The following is a 17,696-nucleotide window of genomic DNA, read 5'->3' on the forward strand; positions in this document are numbered from 1 at the left end:
TAATATTTGATATGTCTAATTGAAAATTGACCAAATATGTTTATGAAAATTTATTAATTTAGTCATTTTTTTAATTACAAAAATTCTATTCCTAATATGACCTAGTGACTAAATTGATAGATTTTCGTAAATATATTTAGTCAATGTCTAATTGAACATGTTATGTGTCATGTATGCTATCAGTTAATATTTCACATCATTAATTGTTGACGAAAATTGTGAGTGAAGTAACTGACTGACAGATATGATTAATTCGTAATCTTTGAAGAATATCTTATTTTTTAAAAACTAATTTGACTACTAACCAAATATAAGTCTCTCTCTCTCTCTCTCTCTCTCTCTCTCTCTCTCTCTCTCTCTCTCTCTCTCTCTCTCTCTCTCTCTCTCTCTCTCTCTCTCTCTCTCTCTCTCTCTCTCTCTCTCTCTCTCTCTCTCTCTCTCTCTCTCTCTCTCTCTCTCTCTCTCTCTCTCTCTCTCTCTCTCTCTCTCTCTCTCTCTCTCTCTCTCTCTCTCTCTCTCTCTATATATATATATATATATATATATATATATATATATATATATGGTATTTGTAGGCCTAAGTTTGGGATGATAAATAAAGAGTAATATCCAAATAGGTCCTCAAAAAATTCACGTTTGGACAGATTTGTCCCCAACAAAATTTAACTAAGATTTTGTCCCTAACTTTTAGAATTATACACCAGGTACGTCCCCCCACGCCAGTTTAACCCGGTCAGGACTAACGTTGACATCCTACTTGAAGGTAACCTAACTTACGTGTCCGGTTAAGTACGACGTGTCACCTCCAGAACATTTTGATCCCCATCCAAGTTAGACAAAATGACGTCGTATTGGAATAAAGAAGAACGACGTCGTTTTGTAGAGGACAAATACGTCCCTGCGATGAAGGACAGTGCAACTAAACGACGCCGTTTTAATTGGGGGGAGGCAATTTAAAATTAGGAAGTACAAGAAATATACAATAATATCAGGAATAAGTCATATTTTTATTGGGAAAATAATAATTTTTTATTTATAATGAAAAAAAAATCTTTGTTATATATGGCTTATTTCCGTGCATTTCTGGAAACTATGAAAATGGTTACCATTGCCGCCAGTGTATTTTTATGTACTTCTATGTACTTTTAGATACGATGATAATGACTTAAAAATTTGAGTTTCGTATTGAAGTGGAGTTTGCCGAGAGTTAACTCTATAAAAATTATAGAGTTCACCGGGGATGCGGCAAACTTTTCCTAAATAAAAAAAATTATTTAAAAAATTAAAGTTAAAAAATAAATTTTTAGAAAATAATAAATTTTTTTATTTTATTTCAGTAGTATTAAATATAGATTTGGATCCTCTAAAATTTGAATTTCACTCTAGAGAGTAAAGTATTATCTTCTAGCCTTAAATAATTTCTCTTTCATATTTATTCTTAATCCCACCTATAAAATTAATAGTGAGAGATTACACTTTATTCTTTAAATTAAAATTTAAATTTTAGAGGATCCAAATCCATTAAATATACCTGCTCCACTCTTTTCTATTATCATTTGAGTGTCAAGTCATGGCAGGCCTAGACAAGAGAAGAGCCTGAAAAGGCTAAAAGGCCAAAAGGCCTATGACCTATGCACGTTGAAGCCAGAAGCACCTCGTTAATGACCATTTAGCCACACCGCCAACGAAAACAAAAAAAATGTTTCCTCCCCTTCACTTTCCATCAAGCGAGGGTGAGAACTGAGAACTCAGAACTTCTTGGTATTCCACTATTCTTCATCTGATTTCAATTTCAAAGAAGTCTCACATCGGCTGAAGTTTCCAGAAGCAACTGTTTTATATACGAGAGGTGCATTCAAAAGCTTGTCCCTTCGGGGACATCCGATAAAATTGGAACGATACAGAGAAGATTAGCATGGCCCCTGCGCAAGGATGACACGCACAAATCGAGAAATGGTCCAAATTTTTTTTCCTAATAACTAATTAAATGGCCAGGGAAAAAAGATTTGAGTTTGTCAAAACACTGTGAGACCATCTCGACCACAAGGTTCATCCGCCAAACTTTGGTTCCTGTCTTCTTAAAACTCAAGGATACAGATGTACGAACAGATCCTGTTCAAGTAAGGTCGTGTTCTGTATTTTATGTTCTTTGTGTTTAGTTATAAAAACTGCTTTTATTTTGTGAACCTAGCCCAGGTGAGACTAAGTTTACGTTTGCGAAATTCAGAAAATCTTAAAATTTAAGAACGTGAAATTGATTATGATGGCTTTTTATGATGATAGTGTAGAAGAGGAAGACGAAAAAGAAGATGAAAATGATGATGATGATGATGATGATGATGATGATGATAATGATATAGGATTTCTGGATGGCATTGAAATTAAATTTGGAGGTATTTAAGTATTACCGGATCATTTTGATTGAGATTCTAATGAATGGGAAGCTAGTTTGTTCATTTGTTCATTATAGTTTATCCCAATTAAACAAGGCGGATTAAAAACACTCAATTTGGCTCTTGTATAGTATAGTCCTTTTCATAAGATGACACTCCCTTTTCTATGATTCTATATTTTTGTGTCTGTTTTATGATAATTGTTTCTTATTTATGTCTCCAGATAAATGTTAACCAAATTTGTTAGAATGAAAGTATTCCAGATATAAGTTCATGAAAGTTACGTTGCCGAAGTCATTCACTAAATTTACAAGAAAGAATAAGCACACAACATTTCCCCCAAAACAATGGTTGAAACTTGAAAGTTGAAAAGTAGTTACAATGTTTTTACACATTTGATTTCTCATGTTGCTACTAACAGGACATAAAATATTTAATTATTACCCAAAATTGAAGGGAAAAAAAGGATTGCCCCTGCAATCATGCAAACATTTCCAATACGACTGCTACTACAAAAATAAAAGAAAGAGGTTACAACTTACAACAGTTTTTTTACAGATTGATTAACCTGCTGCCTGGGGAAAAAAAAGGGAGGATTGCCCCTTTGCTTCAACAATCTAGTGAATCTACCAAGAGCCCATTTCACTTTCAGACCGTCGTGTAGCCCAGTTCCACCCCTAGTCTTGTGACCTAAAAAAAATTCAAGCTTCTATCTGAACCTCCCTCCTTGGGGATGTCTAGCCTCCAATGGACGAAACAAATTCACACTTTTTTTTTTCTTTTCCATTTCACTCTGGTGGAGGTGGAGGCCCAGGGACGAGGAGGAAATGGTTCAGTTCTGCTAATCATCCAAGACTGAGCAACATGTGAAATTCTTCGCAAACTCGCATATCAAACGCCATATGCAAGTGTCTTCTCCCTCAACTTCAAATCATCAGTGAAAATCATGTGGCATTATATCTTCTACCTGTAATTTCCAACACTTGGGATCCAATTCGGCCTGTCCATGATATATGATAAAAACCTCAGTGATCAATACTCTTGCTTAACTAATTTTCTCCAAGTCTCAAGACACAGACCAGACATGAATATATACCTGAAATACTTTGTCTCTCCATTCAAACACACAACCTCGTGCTTCTATGTGTTTAATAAGCTGCTCTGGTAGCATAAATCTTGTCGAACTATGGAGCTTCACTTTTGTGAGCCCTCCGCATGTCAACAAGGCCGCAGCAAGTCCTCCTGGAGCCAGGCCCTGCTGGTGAAGCAGGACAAAACTTTGTAGGGAACTGATACTAGCAAGTGACAGCAGCCCGACATCTGTAACCGAACTATACGACAAATTAATCTGCAAGACCGGCAATGCACATATCGTTAGAATCTTCAGGTGTGATTTTCCAGCATCTCTATGATTCATAGAAAAGTGAGAAACAAGGAAAATACCTGTCTTAGATTTTGGGAGAAATGAGCCAGCTGAATCATCCCGCTATCATCAATGTTGTAACACTTCTTGATGTCTACCCGGCGTAGTTGTCTGCAACTCATTGCAATAACTGTTAGACCTAGCGATGTAACAAGAACACATCCACGAATTTCAAGGGTCTTCAAATTCGGACATTTAGACAAGGAGATCAATGCACTATCACTGATACTAGTACAATAGGCTGCATTTATTGTCTCAAGGCGAGGGCAACCGTGAGCAATTGCTGAAATGCCCAAATCTGTTATTCCTGTGGACCTGAGAAGGAGAAGAAAAAAATAAAATAAATCCCTGGTGACAACTCACGGTGATCTTTCAGTTAACTGTTCAATTGATAAAATTGATTCTAGATTTATTTAACCAATGAGCAACCCGTAAAATTTATTGAAGCCAGTTCTGCTAGATCTTATGTGACTTCAATGTAGTGCATATTTTCAACCTAAATCAATTTCACTTGATGCAAAAGAATGATGTTTAAATTAAAAGCAAAACATAAAATTGAAATTGTTATATAACACCAAAGGATGCATACATTATACATTAAATCTAAAGCCTATAAATTTGAATCACAAACCTGTAGAGATCCAGCTCCTTTAAATTTGAGCAGCACATGCCGACATAGGCAAGTCCTCTGTCCGTTATGTTCAAGCAAATTCCTACTTTCAGGACGGAGAGTCTTGAACAACGAGAAATGGACTTAAGACCTTCATCGTCAATTTCATTATCTGTTAGGTCAAGCTCCTGAAGTGAATGGCACTTCTGTCCAATCAAGATAAATGCTTCTTGTGAAACTAGAGTGCACGACTCCATTCTGAGAGATGTGAGATTAGTGCAAGAATTCGCAATGCTGGCAATGGAGACGTCAGTTATCTTGCGGCAGCACGTGATATCAAGCTTCCTCAAATCTCTGTGTTTAGACACAAGAAATGATAGAGCTTCATCCGTCACTCCCATGCATTTGCTTAGACTTAGTTCCCGAAGTGAAATGCACAAATTTCCAATGGCCCTTAATCCAGCACAGGTAACCAGGCAGCCGTCTAATACAATTGATTGCAACATGGAGAGTTTACTCAAACCATCAGCAAGAGCAACAGTCACCTGGAAAATCAAATAACAATTAGCAACAATTGAAACCATCAACCCCAAGTATTGAAAACAAAAAATTTACCAAGATATAACAATTACAGGAGAGCCATCTGCCAGGATGAGTTGCTCCATGCATCCAGAAATACTTGTTAACTTGGCCAGACCAACATGACTAATATTTTGACAACCTTTGATATCAAGTTTCTGCAGAAGGCAGCAGGTAGCAAGTTATATCAAGAAAACAAGTGCATAGTTGAAGAGAAGGAAAAATCAATAGTACACCAACTGATGCAAACAAATGTTCCATCTAAAAGAAAATACATACCTTTAGCGTCCTGCACCCTTGTTTGAAGACATCGTCTGCAAGGCTGTCATCATCAATGCCATAGCATCCTTCAAGGACCAAATCTTCAAGATGTTGCAACTTAAATATTGATTGCAGGCATTTGTCTGTGATCTGCACAACACAATAAACAAATTAGACAAACAACATCAACCAGATCTTTCTAAAAACCTATAACTCAATAGGAAAAACCCACCCTACATTCAAACAGTAATAAGTCAATTTAATATCAAAAGAACAGCTCAAACGCTATATACTATTGATGGTATCTAATATTGTTGTTTCTCATAATAAACCAATAAAAAAACTAACTGGAAAACCAATTCATTATTTTTGCTTTTCATCACTAACTTATCCTCACATGAGCTGCTTCAGTTTCAAATACACTTGGTAACACCATCAACAATGATTAATGAGTAATAGTAATAATTCACGGATTCCAATTCCAAATATACATAAAAATAAATAAATCAAAATATCAAACATGTGGAAGTCATTAATCCATCCCGTAATTTCAATCACCATCCAATTTTCCATTTTTGTTGAATCAAAAAACAAATAAAGACGACACATCATAATATTAACTATTGAACCAAATTAGAGACAAGAACAAGAACAAGAACTCACAGGCAAATAGGACAGATCCAAACTCTGAAGGTCCTTGCACTTGATCGCAAGCAACTCAACCCCCAAATCACCAACACCAACGCACCATTTCAAGCTTATCAACTTCAGCTTCCTGCAACCCACCGCTATACACCCGATCCCCATGTCCGTAACGAGCTTACACCTAGCCAGCCACAGCTTCTCTAAATTCTTCGCACGCGCCACCGCCGCCGCCGCCGCGTCCCTCAGTTCCGTCGCGTTCGACAAATCCAGCTCCGCCAAGTTCGGGCAGTTGACAACCACGCTCGTCAGCCCCGCGGCGGTGAAGAATCTCGACCTGGAGAGATCCAGTCGGCGGAGCGCGTGGCCGCACGCGCCGGCTAGCGAGTTGAGCGTCGGATCAGTGACGCGCGGGCAGAGGGTTAGGTCGAGGTTGGAGAGGTTCGGGTAGCGTGTGAGGAGGCGCGTGAGGTTGTGGTGGTCGGAGCGCAGTGGTCGGAGGTTGCGGCGGTGGCGGGATTCAAGTGAGTGGAAAGAGCGGCAAACAAGAGCGAACGATTTGAGCGAAGATGGTTGGTTTTCGAGGAAATCGAGGATTATGAAGATGAGTTCTTCCGATAACGCATCGAAGGGGTTGTTTCTACCGTGGTCCATAGTTGGGTGGAGTAGTTTCTGCTTCTTCATTATTTTTTTTTTTTCCTCTTTTGGTCCTCCAAAGAAAAAAAGAGGAGAGGAAGAGGAAGAGGAAGAGAGTGAGTTGTTTTTGTTATAACGGTTTAACAGAAGATTTATTGCTTGATGATTGATTTATTGGAGACGATGGAGGAAGATGGGTGAGGTGTTTTGTTATAAGGACTAAAATGCCCCTATCAATCACTTGTCATCTTTTATATTTAAGACTAAATAGAGCGTTGTGTACCTGCCGGGCTTATCTATCTACACTTTCAAATGACAAAAGAGTCCCTTGTTCCCTTCTATTCCTTTCCAACTTCTGTTGCTCCAAGTCAGGTGCCAGGTACAACCTAGTTTAACATGTAACATTCATTTCAGGATAATTGCTAATAATTAACTTTCATATGTTTTAATTTTTTATAACAATTAATATAGGTTGGATTTATTTATTAAAAACGTATATACATATCAAAAATTAATTATCGTATCAATCGATATATTTTTATGTATAAATATATATTATTTAAATTATTTTTAATATATATTTTATAGTAATAATTAATTTAATATTTAATTTTTTGTATACACCGTATACGTAGTATAATTATTAATTATAGTATTTTTTAAAAAATTAATAACTTTTATAGGGCAAAATACTAAAATAAGTCAAGGGGAGAAAATTTTTACGCAAATCCGCCAAATCAAAATATGGTTTATGAATCAACCAATGCATGTTCATATGTAGTTCGAATCAACTAGATTCGAACTCGATCTACACATAATTCGAATTATGTTGCTTCGAATTATACACAAAACTCACACACACTAATTCGAATCAATCTGATTCGAATTACACACATACAATAATTCGAATCAGGTTGATTCGAATTACACCCTAATTATTAAAAAAAATAATTTATTAAAAAATTTATTAAAAAAATAATAATTGAAAATTAAAAATATATATTTTATTTCATACATTAAAAAAAAGCTAACAAAATATTTAATTACAAGACTTCTTTAAAATATTAATGAGCTATCAATTTGAATTCCATACAATACTCTTTTGTCCATTTTTAATAGCTCATGAATATTTTTTATAAATTTTTTTTTAAATTATATGGTGAGATATTACATGATTTGAATTACGCATGGGAAGTTCAATCACTCTGATTCGAATTATATGGTGAGCAATTCGAATTCTATACAATACTATTCTGCCCATTCTTAATAGCTCATGAATATTTTTTAATAAATTTATTTTAATTATACTACAAAAAAATATTTTATTCTATGCAAAATAATTTAAAAAATGGCTTAAAAGATGTTTGGAGTACTATAAAAATTTGTAATGACTTAGGACATTAAAGAAATACTCTACATACTCGATAATAATTTAGAAATTAAAGAAAATATATTTTTATCATGTATTTACCTAAATCACTAGAATATTACAAACTTTTATAATACTCATAATATTTTTTAAGCCATTTTTTTAAAATTATTTTGTATAGAATAAAATATATTTTTTAATTATTTTGGATGGAATAAAATATTTTTTTTAATTTCTAAATTATTATTGACTATGTAGAGTATTTTATTTAAAATTTGTATACATGCATATATTTACTTAAGTCATTAGAATATTACAAATTTTTATAGTACTCCAAATATTTTTTAAGCCATTTTTTAAATTATTTTGAATAGAATAAAATATTTTTTTGTGGTATAACTCAAATAAATTTATTAAAAAATATTCATGAGCTATCAAGAATGGGCAGAAGAGTATTGTATAGAATTCGAATTGCTCACCATATAATTCGAATCAGAGTGATTGAACTTCCCATGCGTAATTCGAATCATGTAATATCTCACCATATAATTTAAAAAAATTTATTAAAAAATATTCATGAGCTATTAAAAATGGACAAAAGAGTATCGTATGGAATTTAAATTGATAGCTCATTAATATTTTAAAGAAGTCTTGTAATTAAATATTTTGTTAGCTTTTTTTTAATGCATGAAATAAAATATATTTTTTTAATTTTAAATTATTATTTTTTAATAAATTATTTTTTTAATAATTAGGGTGTAATTCGAATCAACCTGATTCGAATTATTGTACGTGTGTAATTCGAATCAGGTTGTATAATTCGAAGCAACATGATTCGAATTATGGTTGATTTATGAACCAAATTTTGGTTTGGCGGATTTGCGTAAAAATTTTTTCCCTTAGGCTTATTTTAGTGTTTTGCCCTTTTTTATAGTTGTGAAGAAGAACTCAAAATTGATTTTGAGTAGCAAATTTTTTTAATTTTATTCTAAAATAAATCTATCCGACAAATAACAAAATGTTTACTTTTTTATTTAAAAATAAAATTAAATTTTACTCATATAAATAATAAATATATACCAAAGAATATATATTTAAATAATATTTTGTTTGATAAAACAAAAGAAAGAAAAAGTGGCAGTACAATAATATATAGAACGTTACTAACTAGAGGAAGGGTATTTTGGTCAGATACGGAAGATAAAAGCAGCCGTACGGAGAAGGACAGGTATGGACGGAAATAATAAGTGGAAAAGCGGGAGGGTAAGAAGGTAATTTAGGGGCTAGTGAGTGGCTTTCATTATCTGATGCAGATGACATATGGTGGAGGACTATATGAGGAAGGACAGATTCAAGTGCGGCCAGTACGATGGCCAGGACCATTCCTTGCCCCATAATTCACACTAACCTTTTTTCTACTTTTCTTACTTAAATTAATTATTTATTTTTTAAACAACTTTTTCTTCTTCTTATCTTCCTTATATTCTATTATTTATATAAAATTTCTTACATGTTGTAAAATAAATTATATCATGTTATTAACAAAATTTGTATTTTTTAGAAAAATAATAACTTTTAAATAATTAATTAAAATTTAATGAAAAATTGTTCAATCAATATTTTAAATAATAAAAGTTGTCTTTGAAATTAGGTTTTGACAACATTAATATACACAAATTTTATTACAAAATTTAATTATCATTAATGAAAATAATTATCTATGACATATTAAATTAATAATTATATACTACTTACAAATTTAGATAACATGTATGAAATTACAGTCCAAATCTAAGCGCAGTCCGATGGCAGATAAACAGATTTAAAAGCAATTATATATATAGAGCAGAATTTTCTTATTGATTGTAAGAAATGTTATTATATAAAAGATTTTTAAATAAAGAAAGAGAAAAGGTTGCGAAAAGTCCAAAGTTTGAAAATAAAAAAGAATTGCCGTACTTATAGGTGGCCTTGCATAGTACCTGCCTGACTCAGATAAGAACAGTTAGAGGGGGAAAAAAAGCTTTGTGGTGGGTGGTGCCATGATTATGAGAGAGAGAGAGAGAGTCAAAATTCCACAACAAACATAGATCAGAATTTTAGGTCAGGGATGTTGTGGCTCATAAACGCACTAACCTCCTCCAATTTATTTTCAACTTTCTTTTTAAAAAAAATAGATTTTTGAGTTTTTGGCTCGTCAATATCTACAAAAAATCCAGACGTATCCATACTTAGGTTTAATTTGTTCTATTTTAAAAGTCTTTTTTATGTGTATATTTGTATATCGATCAGATTAATACAATAAAAATTATGTTTAATTTTTTTGTTAGTTTTGTCAGACTTAAATAAATAAAAAGATCAATATGTCTAAATTTTGAAAAGGTTAAAAATTTATTTTTTTTTATGTTTAATCTATTTTTTGAAAAAATAAATTTATGCTGTACAGTACTACACTTTTTTTTTTCTGTTGATAATGTGAGTTTATGGTAGATGGATGTGATAGTAATATTTAGATGACCTAATATTATTGTTATCTGAAAAATAGATTACCCCAGGACCGTACATATTACTACTTTGGGTATTTATCTTCCATAAATAGCAGGTATGACTCTCTTGGGTTAAAAATAATTTATATGGTATAAAATTGAGTGAAATTCTCAAAATGGATTTTTTTTTTTTTTAATACGGATAGGGAATTTGAAACTAAGGATATCATTGATTTTTACTCTTATGTTTGATATTTTTGTTTAAGTGAAAATCTAAGTACAGTCAATTTTAGATGAAATAGATAACTGAAAATATTAGATAATTTAATTGATTTGTAAATAATTTTTTTATAAATTTAACCCAAAAATATTATGTACATATTAAAAAATTAATTATTAAATTAGTCATTATATATTTATATATAAATATATATATTATTTAACTTATTTTTAATTTTTATTTTATATTTTAATATATATTTTATACGGATAACTAATTTAATAATTTAATAATTAATTTTTTATATATACATAACTATGAATCTAATTATATACTCCTATTTCAAAATAATGATTATTTACTACCGTAAAAAGGTAGAAATTATTTTTTATATAAAAAAATAAGTGGTGTTTTTATATAATATTATCATTTAATTTGGAGTATTTTTTAATATTGTAGATGTGCTAAAAAATTATGTAATAATTTTCTACGTATACTCTTACATATTAAATAAGAAGATAACACGTATTTAACATGCACTTTTCATATCAAATAAAAAAAAACACCTGTCCAACCCATACTTTATATATTCTCTACACGATTGTACTACAATTACACCAAATTAACCTATTTTCACTCAAATCATCCAAAACTTTTTCATATCTAAATTGTTCACCGTAAAAAGGCAGTTATGTAAAATCGGAGGGAGTAATATAATCAATATTTGTTTGTTACTATTACATAATTGATTGAGAATATAAAAGAATCGCATTATACAAAAAATCCAAGAACAACCAGGGAGTGCGAATATGAAAGGGGAGGTTATAACTAACAATTCATATACAATTCTTTTGTAGTTAAATCGTTGCACAATTATACGTTTTCTGAACAAAAATAATAAAATAAGAGAAATATTAAGAAATTAGTAAATTTTATTATTTATAGTCATCAATTAACTATTATTAATATTTTTAATGATATAAAATTATATCTAATAATATAAAATTATTATTTTTTTACTAATTAAAGACTTATCAAATTTTAATAAAACTGTTGAGTTTTTAGACTTTCTTATAAAATAAAATCAGAAAGATATTAGTATTGATATATAATATAGTATTTTGATAATCTCTATATGTGGGAAGACACGCTAAATCTTTTCTACGTTATTAATATCAAATACATGTGGATGCTATATAATGATATCTAACACTTGTGAACATGTGATCAAGATCTCTTCATCCAAAATAGGATGTTTGGGTGGAAAAAGTTAGGTACCAATTTTAATATCTTATATAACATGATATACACTATATATGATTTGGGAATACATTTGATTTTGGCATCAAAATTAATTAGCAAATTATAAACCAAAGTTTGTTAATATATAACTTACATAAGGTGCCTTAGCTTTTTGGTGCTAAAAATTCACAAAGTCAGTTTATTCAATTATCTTGAAAATCTGTTTTGGAAAACTAAAAATTAAACTACATATTGTATGTATAAAAAAATGCATCCTTAGAAAAAAAAACTGAAATGATTAACATTAAATTTAAGAATTTAATTTTAATATACTGATAATATAAATTATATAATTACCTAATTATATTCTATTTTATTATATATATATATATAATTATTTTATATTGACAGGATATCAAAATTAAATTATAATTTTAATAGTCACTTTTTATGTAATCGATAATATCAAAATAATAAGTTTATTTTTGAATATTTTGATAAAAAATGATTTTTAAAACAGTAATACATGGTTAAGTTGTCTTGAAATAATGTTACTTACAATTATAAAAAAGACTAAAATTGTTAATTTTAAAATATAATTTATTTATATCATTTTGTTTAATCAACTTGGTATAGCTTGAGCTTTAAAAAACAACTTCTTCCTGGAGGAAAAAAAAAACTGTTTTGGGGCAGTTGCCAATCAAATGAACCGAGTCTCAACTCTCAAGTACTAGAAAGTATAACTTTTGAAAATTCCGGTAATTATTAGTGGCAAATACTATTCATCTAAACTATATACACCATTAGTGAAGATTAATGTTTAAATATATCCGTGTTTGATTGATTAAAATTGATAGATATTTTAATCTCTTTCATATAATTATAAAACAGAAAAAATTAGATATAAAAATATAAATTAAACAAGCCTTAAATTTTATTTTTAATTATTACCATATATAAATTTATAAGATAATAATATAACCAATTTTATTTTTAATAACAATATTATTCTGCGCATAATTTTTATATTATATTTTTATGAATTTATTAAAAATGAAAAATATATATTTTCGGAAATTACATTAGTCAAATTTTTAACCAATTAAAGAACTCATAAGCTTCACCCGGAAAAGTAAATAACATTAATAAATTAGTGTTTGAATGTGGGGACTAATGATAGACGCAAAAATCTATGGTCAACAAAATTGTTCTATGTTCTGTACCCAATGGCTCGTACTACGGATATATACCGCATACATCACGAATAAGAATAATTAAAGCAACTACATAAGAAAGTTCTCGATCGGCACCAAAGTCAAAGACTCACTCAACTCTATACTTTTTCCCACTTGCCTTTTGTTGCAATGTTATCGTTAATTGATTGGTTGATTTGGTTAAAAGTATTTAATAATAAAATAGAATAAACTATTAAAATGATTCCTGAAAATTTACCATAAAAATCATTTTAAAAAATGTTAATGATAAATAAAATTAAGAGTAAACTGATAACTTAGTCCCAAAAATATTTGTGTTGTTGGCCGTAATTATTTCTGAAGAACCAAAATTATTACTTAAGTTTTTGACAATCTTTCTGTCAAAAATCACTTGATGTCGTTAATGAAAGGGAAAAACGATTTCTCTAATTTTAAAATTTTGAAATACTAATTTGTCTTTAATTTTTTAAAAATTTAAAAGATTAACATATGTAATAATTAAATGATGTTCAAAACCACTCCATTAATAACAATTTACCTATTAATTTTAATGTATTAATTGGTCTTGTAGATACTCCTAAATAAGTTAGATATAAATTTAGAGCTTATACTATAAATTCATAGTTATTAAACTTGATTCAATTCGACTGGTTCAATTAAAAATTCGATCATTTAATCAGATTGAGCCACTGATTAGACCGTTTAAGCATAAGATTTTATAAAAATTAGTTTGATCCAAACGATTTTTAAAAGAATCGATGATCCAAACGGTTTATATGACCTGGACCAGGTCATTTTTTTTTAAATGAAAATGACGTCGCTAAACACCCCCACCTCCCAAGTTGCCCTAAAGCGAATCATCGCCATCGCTAAGTTCGTTCAATATCTCTCTTATTTTTCGAGTCTCATCTCTTTTCTCATCACCCATTCTTTTACCTTCAAACTCTTGCACAGTTGCACTCACTGTCTCCGACTCAAACTTGTCGTCGCAGCTAATGTCGTCACTATTTTGCACTTAGTCACGCACTACAAAAAAAAAAGCAATATTTGTAATAAAAAAATTGTTACAAAAAAGCTGAAATTTTAAAACAAAAGAAATTTGTAACAAAAAAGGACTGTTGCAGTATGTTCCGTTACAAAAAAATTTTGTAATAAAAAATGGAACTATTACAATTCAAAGTAATATTTTGTAACAATTTTTTTTATACAAAAATCAAAATTCGTTATAAAAGTGATAACAAATTTTGATCTTCAAAATATTTTTTGTGATAGTACTTTTTTTTTCATCATAAAATTTTGTTACAAAATATAACTTAATTTTGTAACATTTTTTTTAGTTACAAAAGCACAATATTTATTTTGTATCAAATTTTTTAATACAAATTACATGCATAATTTACTAAATTATTTTTTTAATTAACTGATATATTAACTACTTCACTAAGCAAGTCAATATTTATATAATATGTAAAAATATAGATAATTTAAATATATTTTATTTAACTAAAATTGTTTTAAAACAAAATAACATTAGTGACTACATTGATTTATTCTACAAGTTATATTTCTTACACAAGTTCAACCAAAAGTTAAAAGTCTAACATATATTAGTGTTTCTATGAATAAAAATGTTCTTGAGTCCTTTAGGTAGCATGTTGTCACCATTTTAGCACTCCTGTAAATAAGAAAAATCAAAACAAAAAAAATTAGAAATAAAATATAACACCAATTATAATGTTTTCCATTAACTTTTATCTAAAATTTTTAGAAAAATTTTGGCATAACCTTCCCTAAAACTTGGATATTTCCATCGTCTACGGTTCTATCAAAAACAACTAATTTATTACTTACTTCTTAGCCAATACACAACCAAATTTATCAAACCAAATAATAGAACATTATCCATATAGAATTAAACTATACTAATAATATATGAATCATCTATAAATATGTATTAAAACCATAAGCAATTTTAGGATACCTTTAATTGTCTAGTTTCTTTCATTGTCAAAGCGCGTTATGAATGAGTTCACAACGGCTTGTTGAGCTTCTAATTCAGCTTTCAGTCGAGCTAATTCTTCCTCTTGCCGTGTTTGTTGCTCTTCAAGTTTTTCTTTGAACACCTCAATATTTGTCACAATGAAAAATTCAAACCTAAAAAGAAGAACTTCCAAAATATCAACAACGACCTTGGATGGTTTCCCTTGCACTGAAATAGGAGAGTAATCCAGAAAAATTCAGTTTTGCGTAACGTAAATAGTCCCTTTATGATGTTTGAAAATATCAATTTGAATTGTATGATCCACAATATAGAATGAGAAATAAATTACTTACCAAAGATTAAAGGGAGGATGAGGAGGCAGACAAAGAAAGCCATGCTCACGAGAAATAAATAGCCGAGCGCATTTAACCAAAGGCCTAACATCAAAATTACAAATAAAGAAGAAAAGAGAAGAGGCAGTTACAGAAGAATTGAATTGAATGTGTGAATCAACAGAAAAGAGCTGAATTTGCAGTAGATAAAATATCAAAACAGAAAAAGCGATAGATTAAGACATAGAATGGTCAACTTGGCATATTCACAAACAGATGAAGTACCTAAACCAGTTAGCTCTGTGGCCTCAATATGGTGGTGGTGCAGACATATATCTATCACATGTTTTAATGATTTTCATGGTGTATCCTGACTTCATCAAGGTGTGATCTCCCATCAAGTTGTCGTGACAAGTACCATCTAAAGTGTTCCACTATAGTTATACTCTTACACACCAATATTTTCAACCACAACAACATCAGCAGAATCAACTAAAAATATAGGCAATAATATTTCAGCTAACATCAGCAGATTGTCAACTAACAATATCGGCAGCCATACTCAAATAAACTGTACTTATCTTCAGCAGACAAACAATCGGACCAGACTAGTAGCAGAGAAAGCATGACTGAACCAAACAAGATTTAAGACCAAGACAAGAAGGATGGTGATGTTGATGGTGGCATTCACGGCAGAAATCCCTGACAGAATCGGCAGTAGCTTCAAAGGGGCTGCTGAGATAGCAAACCCTAATGGAAGAGAACAGAATTTGAGTAATAGTAGTGGCGCTGGTGGCTCTGGTAGCAAGGACGCGACACCGATTCACCTCCAACGACGGTGAGCTCGACCGACGGTGACTGGGTGCGGCGGTGGTGACAGAATCGGCTTCCCTTCTCTCACGCGCTTCATTGGCTTCCATTAATTTCTCTGTCAGCATCACTCTCCCTTTCTCCTTCAAGCTCGACGGTAGGAAAACTAACAGCGACAGCGACAACGCATGGCAGTGACGAGAACGAACGGCGTGAACATCTCCGTCAATCTCTCTCTTCGCGGTTCTGCTTCTCTCTCCTTCTTCACCGTGGTGATTCGACGGCAGCGCCGGTGGCAGTGACGCCCACCGCGCCGTCTCCTTTTTCCCTCGCATCTCCCTCGCTTTCTAATTCTCGTTTCTCCCTCGAGCTACCCCTTGTTTCTTTCTTTCATTTCTGAATGTATGTGTGCATTTAAGTTTTATGAAATTAGGTTAGAATTAGGTTTTAATTTAGGAATTTTAAGTTTGGATAAAATATATATAAGTAATATAATAATTTTACAAAATATTTGAAATAAAATAACAATTTAAAATTTAAATTTAATATTGTAAAGATTACTTTCAAACGCATAAAATTTTATTCATCAATATATCAATGAGTTTAAATAATTATTTCTAATTCAAATTATAAAATAAATGTATTAATCACATTTTATAAAATACAATTTTAAATTCAAAAATATCAATTATTCAGATTATTTATATAATTTTTCATTATTTTTGTATTACCAAAACTTTAATTTCAATTTATATAAAACAACTAATTATAATAAAAATTGTACATAAACATTAATTAACTTAAACTTAAAGTATTTATAAAAATCAATTTAATCATTCTTAATAAATTAATTTCTTAGAGCTCAATTTAATAAAATAAACCATAATTTATTCATAAGAGAAATTACTTAAATTAAATTATATAACGCTTGCATTACTAAATTTTAATTTCAAATCATATAAAATAACCAATTATAAAAAATTACACAAGAATCTTAATTACTTAAATTATATTTGTGTATCTTAGTTTTTTTTTCCTTTTATATTTAATTATTGTTGTTTATATTTATAATTTAATTAAATTTTTTTAAGTTTCACAAAGTAATTTTTGGTTAACATTAAAAATCTGATTATGAATAAAAATTATATATTAATTTTTTAAAAGAATATAAAATAATATTTATAATTTTTAAAAATTAATAAATATAAAAAATATGTAAAATATTTTAATTTTTGAAATAAAATAAAATTATTCTAAAAAGAATTATATAAATACTTTTTTTTACTCTCAAAGTATTTAATATTTTGAAATAATTTTTTGTACAAACAAGTAACTTGTTATAAACAATGTTAAATTTTGTGACAAATTAATTTTTTGTTACAAAATATTTTAAATTTTTGCAACTACTTTAGTTTTTGTTACAAAATATTATAATATTTTGTAACAAAATAACAATTCGTTACAAAAATTAACATAATTCATAACAACAAAATCAGGT

At 29.9% G+C, this 17,696-nt stretch overlaps 1 protein-coding gene and 1 non-coding gene across 2 annotated transcripts; one reads left to right on the forward strand and one right to left on the reverse strand.

Annotated features, from left to right (window-relative positions):
- Positions 1-1,865: 1,865 nt before the first annotated feature.
- On the forward strand, positions 1,866-1,968 carry LOC112764315 (U6 spliceosomal RNA). Its single transcript, XR_003183103.1, has one exon. It is a non-coding gene; the product is annotated as a U6 spliceosomal RNA (small nuclear RNA).
- Positions 1,969-2,726: 758 nt separating this feature from the next.
- LOC112751250 (F-box/LRR-repeat protein 3) lies at positions 2,727-6,854 on the reverse strand. The gene is made up of 7 exons (XM_025800329.3): positions 5,930-6,854; positions 5,285-5,416; positions 5,059-5,163; positions 4,448-4,971; positions 3,837-4,131; positions 3,490-3,741; positions 2,727-3,393 (listed from the first exon to the last, which is right to left on the reverse strand). Exons 1-7 carry the CDS (start codon positions 6,590-6,592, stop codon positions 3,328-3,330), a joined length of 2,037 nt encoding a protein of 678 aa, XP_025656114.1. The 5' UTR covers positions 6,593-6,854; the 3' UTR covers positions 2,727-3,327.
- Positions 6,855-17,696: the final 10,842 nt, after the last annotated feature.

The sequence above is a fragment of the Arachis hypogaea genome, chromosome 2 (assembly GCF_003086295.3).
Source record: "Arachis hypogaea cultivar Tifrunner chromosome 2, arahy.Tifrunner.gnm2.J5K5, whole genome shotgun sequence".
In the NCBI taxonomy this organism is placed as follows: Eukaryota; Viridiplantae; Streptophyta; class Magnoliopsida; order Fabales; family Fabaceae; genus Arachis; species Arachis hypogaea.

Bases quoted from the DNA above. Each gene is read 5' to 3' on its own strand.
- LOC112751250 (XM_025800329.3), bottom strand. From the start codon at position 6,592: ATGAAGAAGCAGAAACTACTCCACCCAACTATGGACCACGGTAGAAAC. The intron at 5,417-5,929 runs GTGAGTTCTTGT...TGTGTTGTGCAG, and splicing joins TGGATCTGTCCTATTTGCCT to ATCACAGACAAATGCCTGCA. The intron at 5,164-5,284 runs GTATGTATTTTC...TGCCTTCTGCAG, and splicing joins AAGGGTGCAGGACGCTAAAG to AAACTTGATATCAAAGGTTG.